Source organism: Plasmodium gonderi (assembly GCF_002157705.1).
Source record: "Plasmodium gonderi DNA, contig: Chr13, whole genome shotgun sequence".
NCBI lineage: Eukaryota > Apicomplexa > Aconoidasida > Haemosporida > Plasmodiidae > Plasmodium > Plasmodium gonderi.
In genome coordinates, this window is record NW_021628938.1 from 1825149 (window position 1) to 1832023 (window position 6875).

Genomic DNA, 6875 nt, shown 5'->3' on the forward strand with positions numbered 1-6875 from the left:
TTTTTTTTTTTTTTTTTTTCCCCCTCTCCCTTTATCTTTTTTTTTGGAAACACAATATACGAAGGAGAGACGGAAATTTATCTACCACATGCAGATGAACACGTGTAAGCATATATATTTGTGCACCTATGTATGTGCTTCCTTTTGCATATATCTCCCCCTTCTAATGACCCCTTATAAATTAGATTTGTTAATTAAGTTAATTATGCTACTTATGTTAATTATGCTAATTACGCTATTTATGCGACATGTGTACATATACATTTGTGCGCATGTGAACGTATATATATATATTTTTTTTTTTTTTTTTGCCTGAATATTTTTAACAATAAACTTGTACAATGTCAAAGTGTACACAAATGAGCTCTTTTTTTTTTTATTATTATGTTTTTGTTGTTTTGTGTTGTTTTGTTATTATTTTATTATTTTATTTTTTTTTTTTTTTCTCTCTCTTTCTATCTCTCTCTGCTTATTCTAACGTTTTAACAAAAATAAGAAAAAGACTATATTTATTTATTCACAACAAATAAGAAATGGAAAAAAGAGAAAGTTAATGCAATTTGAAGTGTTTTAAATGTGTATATACATAGGTATATTTGTGTGTAATGGTATTGCGTACGTGACTTCGCCGGGAGTACTTTGTCAATTTTTACACGCACACTGATATAGGTATGCCTTATAACAACAAATGATACTCGTTTTGGGAATTTTACATAATATTTTTAACTGCATGCTAGAATTATAATGTGACATGTTTTAGAGGTTATGCAATTAAAAATTTTAAATATGGAAGGAAACACGGTGGGTAATGGGTTCAGAAATGTAGGAATGGTATATTGTATATATGTAACTCATGTATATACACATATGTATAAGCATACATAAATATGAAAATGAAAATGGTTCGTAATCCCAAAATGGTGTTAAAATAAAGGATGAGAGGCTTTATGAAAAAAAAAAAAATAAAATAAAAAAAATACAATGTAATATATATAACGTTAAATTAAACGTAAAATAAATGTATATACAAATTAATTCACAGCCTAATTGTAAACTTAGGGAAAATTCAAATATAAACGTTTTTTTTTTTTTTTTTTTTTTTTTTTTCGTATATGGATATTCATTTATAAACATGTCCGTACTTGTATATATGAATGAACATGTGAAATTATGAAGGAGCGAAAACTTGAAAACATGAAAGCATGGGCACTAACAAAAAGAAAGGTAAACCATGGGCAGCTAAAAAAAAAAAAAAAAAGAAAAGAAAAGAAAAGAAATATGGCTGCTGGTTTTTTTTTAGAAAATTTGTTATGAATAAAGAATGGGGGTAAATGTGCCTGTTAGTGTCGGGGGAAGGAGGAAAAAATTTCTATGTATAATTATGCTGTGTAGGAATATGTGATATACAAAATCAATGGATGTAAAATTGGTTGAATGTAACATGGGTAAATGTAATATGTATGGAATGTGTGTTATGCATGTCATGTATGTTATGCATGTCATGTATGTTATGCTAGTTATGCATATAAGGTATGTTTATGCATGTAGTGTATGTTATGCGTGTTATACATGTTATGTGTGGTAAGCATGCCATGTATTTATATACATATGCATGTTTATGTATAAAATGTAAATAGGTAAAAGCAATGCATGGATGGGGGGGGAAAAAAAAAAAAAAAAAAGAAAAAGTGTTCTTGTTTCTATTTTATTTTATTGTATTTTTTTTTTTTTTTTTTTTTTTTTTTCGTTATAACTAAAAATTCCTTAAGTAATTATTTAAAAAAAAAAAAAAAACTGCTGAATGTGCAATTTATGAATAATTTTTAAGAAATAGCTTCTTGTAAATTCTGCGTACTTTGGATAAATGAATTATTATAATAATGTAGCCGATGAAAAAATATGCGTACTATTTTTTTTTTACGACTTGTACGCATGCATATATATATATAGTATTTATAAGGCCATATATGTACGCACAAGCACGCGTAACATTTATACATATAATTATACAATGTTATAAATGGATACATGTTTTTACATATAATGTTTATTATAGTGTAACTAAATAAAAAAAAAAAAAAAAAAAAAAAAAGCCCATGCTTTGCGCCAGTTGTTAAAAATGAAATATTTTAATTAAATAAAATAGAACTAATTTTTTTTTTTTTTTTTTTTTTTCATCAAGCACGTTTACAAATAGCGTATTTAATCTTATTATAAAAAAATGATTTAAGCCAGAGGTGGAATGGTGCTAGGAAAAATCATGAATTGGTACACACATATATATATATATATATATACAAATATATACATAGCATACATCAGAAAAGTGATGTAAAGGAAAGTTTTGCTAATTTTTAGTATAAGGAATGAAAAACTTAAGGGGGGCTTAATGCGCTATTCAGTACACACTGCAGCAAATGGGTGTGTGTGTGTGGGGGGGGGGGGAGCACGTGTTTAAGGTATATGTACACCTATATGTATGCATGTTTACACATATATTTAAACATATCATTATATATATTTGTGTACATGATATATACATATGCATGCTTGTAAGCGTAATGATTACTTCATACAAAATATGAAGCATTGGTCACAAGTACCTCAAAGTCGTAGAGAATGCGATAACGTTTGTGAAAAAGAGTAAAATAACAAACACATATAAACACAAGTTTAGAAAAAAGGAGAAAAAATGAACTTTGAAAAAGAAGAAAAACGAAAAATAAACAACAATAATAAAGCACATATTTTGACAAAGCATTTTTTCAGCTAGCAAATGTGAAAAGTGTAATGAAAAAAAAAATAAATAAAATAAAATAAAATAAAATAAAATAACAGTAACATAACAATGTAATAATGTTCTGCGTGTAAAAATTCGAAATAAGAATGATGAAAAAAAAAAAAAAAAAAAAAAAAAATATATTACTAGGATTATATTAAAAGGAAAAAAAAAAATTGAAAATTTTTATATTGAAAATCCTAAAAAAAAAAAAAAAAAAAAAAGGAAAAAGGTAAAAAAAATGCAAAAAAATATATTAAGATGAAAAAAAAAAAAAAAAAAAAAAAACAATAAAATAAAATAAAATAATAAATAACACAAATAACAGATAGGTTAAATAAAAGTGAGGATAGGTTGATAATGGGTTAGGTCTGAGAAGTGGTGAACCCTTCTGGGTATGAAAAAAGGCAAAAAGTAAAAATGAATTAAGGATCTCACAAAAGATACATAAAAAAAAAAAAAAAAAAAATGACAATATGAAAGAAAAATTATATTCAACATGCCTCCATATACATGCATAATGTATGTGTGACGTAATTTTAGGTATTCCCTTGCTGGGGTTCATGGTTCTTTTTGGACGTATATATATCACATAAGGGAATATGTTAAACATTTTGCGATTTTTTCATTCACGAACATGAGAAGGCGCAAAAGGCATATATGGTACTCAGCCCGCACACAAGGAAATAAAAAAGAGTCCTAATGGATGACAAGTTGTCCTTTTGGAGTATTGTCATTTTTCAATTATGCGCTTATGACTAATGATACTTTTCAAATATCACCAAGTATACCTCTGCTTTTTCCTTTCCTTTTTCTGTTCTTTTTTTTTTTTTTTTTTTTTTTGTTTTGTTAACGCAACGCTTTCTAAGGTTTTCTCCTTACGAATTTTCCCTTGTGAAGAACAGAAAGGTAAACAAAGTATTTCAGACGTTATTATGTTTAGTACCTTTTGTGAAGTTTTAAAATAGAACTCTTTTCATATTTTTTTATTTTTTTTTTCAACGTGCATTTTTTTTTTTTTTTTTTTTTTTACCCACGTCTTCACACTGAATAGAATTCACAACTCAACTGCAAGTTTCTGTGTCCCATTTTTTCATGAAGAAGTACTTTACATAACCCTACAATTGTTCATATGTATGTACATAAGCCTTAAGAGGTCTTATTATAACATGAAAAGGTAAATAAAAGAAAGAAAAAAAAAAAAAAAAAATAGACATGATCATGGTGTGTATCTTTGTATTTTCCGTATGCAGGTAAAAAAAACATTACCAACTAGAATTTGATTGGTTGAAGCAAAAATTAATTCGCATATATATATATATGAAGAGAGAGAGGGCGTTGTCGAAAGAAAAAAATTTATATTCAATGCTTTTAGCATCTCCAATTTTATAAGCATATCAAGAGGGAGCAAGGAGCTTGATTAATTTCGCGCGACATAATTTAGGAAATTATTATATTATTTTATTTTTCTTGCTTTTTTTTGATAATTTTTTTATCTATCGTCTGTTTTAAAGTGTAAGTGAAATTGATGGATCCAACAAGTTATTTCATTAAACTCATTGGAATTACAATCCGTCAAGATGAGATAACCTGACAACGATTCCAATGAACGTGTATGTAGACACAAACATATATGACCTCTTCTTTTTCGTGCTTATGAATGTTTTCCTTATTACACAATTGCAGTAGTTCTACAAAGCTACCTCCCCAGTTTTCTTCACACTTTTTTGCAGCAATTATTATATCTCATTAATATTGAAGAACACATACAAACACGTCTTTATAATTGCGCTCACTAATTATTCCTGTGGTATTTGAATTATACTATGGAATGTTTTACTTGAAATTGTGAAAACCGTGAGGTTGAAAATGCTCCATACTTTGGTACTTTTATAGGCCTCTAAGCTGCACCTTTTAATAATGAGAAAGCAAATATTCACGCGATGTTCATTTTCGCATAACCCATCTTCCAAAAACTCACATGAGGAACAATTTAAGCGAAGAAGATAAATAAAATAAAATATGCATTGTGCTGTTATTTTGCTTGAAACGTTGGTTCATATTAAATAATGCCTTTATAATATGAATGTTCATTTTTAATAATGTAAAAAAAAAAAAAAAAAAAAAAAAAAAAACATATTCTGTTCATAATTATGAAAAAAAGAGTGTATAGGTATATGCACATAAATATATATAAAAACATGTGTCTCTATGTAAATGTATGCATAGCTATACACGAATACACATGTACTAACACACACGTACGAACACACTATGACCATAGTTACAGAAGGTAATATTATATAGTGCTTAATAAAAAGTCATAAATAGGAATTACCAGTTTTATCAAATCAAACTAAAAAGGTGTTGTGCACGTTTCCACGTATTAATGTATATATTCTACAAAGTCCAAATTTCATACGCCATTGTTAAGTAATAAAAATGTGCGTAATTGGTGATACGTGTGAATGATAGCAAAGTTAAGCATTAAATGCGATCTAACGCAAGGTGGGATAGAGAGGGAATGAGAGAAAAAAAAAAAAAAAAAAGAGTAACTTGTTTATTTTCACCTTCACTCTTTATGCATCACACTTGACTTGCATAGTCCTGAGTTGCATATAAACAGATTCAAGTCTTTGTAATAACAAAACATGAGCTGCATGTACAGCTGCAACAGTTCCCATGATTCGCACTTTCCTATCAGCCGTACCTGGTACTAATTCCCCTTTTCTACTTATCCTAATTTGAGCACCTGTACTGTTCATAATATTTGTAAGTCTTGATCCATTTTTGCCTATTACTGATCCAATAAATTCGTCTGGTATTTGAATAGAGATTTCACAAGGTAAGTTAAATAAATCTCGACTTTGCCTCATTAAAGAATTCATCATGTTAACATCCATGTATTGCTCATGTTGAAATACACCATATTGTTGTGGTACAACATAACCATTTAATGGAACCTGGTTTACGAAATTTTGTGAAAGTGAAGATCTCCCATTCATATTTGCATCTTTGCTATAAATAACGTTTAACAAATCTTTTAAATTAGGATCATTCTGAATTGAATTTGTTACCTTTATAGCAGTATCACTAACAGATTCAAAAGGTCCTATGATAGATATTATTCGTTCATTTAATCCATCTTCACGACTTGAAATCTGTATCTTAGCTCCTGTAGTATCTTGCAATTGCTTAATTTGTTGTCCTCCTTTACCTATTATTGCACTTACTGCTGATTTCGGTACTACAATTCTACATGTATATTTTGGTGCTGTAGTAATATTCTGTTTTTCTTGAAGATTCTGAGTACTTATTTGTCTAATTTTATCAAGAATTACTAATAAGGCATTATTTATTTGTTCCTGTTTTCCACAAAGTACTAATACTCGTTCTTGTGTATTTGGAAAATAAGAATTTGTTGGGGATAACTTTAAACTACATCCTGTTTTATTTTCTATGCTTGTTATTATGGAACCATTTTTCCCTATAACTGATCCTGCAACGAGATTATTTACAAGCATTTTCACAAAACATAATTGGTTCGTTGTTTGGGTTTTATTCTCTCCTTGATTGTTTTCTTCCATTGTGTGATGAGTTATTCGTTCAATTGTGTGCGTCCGTCTATTTGATGTGTTTTTTATTTGCACCAAAATGTCGAGCTTCCTGCGGGGTTTCACTACCTCTTCCTCTGTGTGTAATCGTGTAGTGTTTATGATGATTAATTCGTGTAAAAAATTCTGAATCAAAATTCTTTTGCACTTTTTTTTTTTTTTCCTAATACTTTTTTTTTTTACAATGATTGTAGATTCATGCATAAGTTTTAGCTCTCTATCCCTAGGGCACAACACATAAACCAAAAAAAAAAAAAAAAAAAAAAAAGAAAAAAAAAGAAAAAAAAAGAAAAAGAAAAAGAAAAAGAAAATAATAAAATAATAAAAAAAAAAAAAGATTAAGTTCTCCCTAATAAATAATGATAATTTCACAAATCTTAGTTATATTAATAGGACTGCGGGAGAGAAAGGGAATCTTTTTTTTTTTTTTTTTTTTTAAATTTGTTGATTGCTGCTTAGGCAGGGAGATATTCAGGTTAGGG

At 28.0% G+C, this 6875-nt stretch overlaps 1 protein-coding gene across 1 annotated transcript; it reads right to left on the reverse strand.

Moving 5' to 3' along the window:
- Positions 1–5358: 5358 nt before the first annotated feature.
- On the reverse strand, positions 5359–6366 carry PGO_133350 (RNA-binding protein Nova-1; the record flags this gene model as incomplete). The annotated part of the gene is made up of 1 exon (XM_028689851.1): positions 5359–6366. The coding sequence occupies one exon, from the start codon at positions 6364–6366 to the stop codon at positions 5359–5361; it is 1008 nt and encodes a 335-aa protein (XP_028545652.1).
- Positions 6367–6875: the final 509 nt, after the last annotated feature.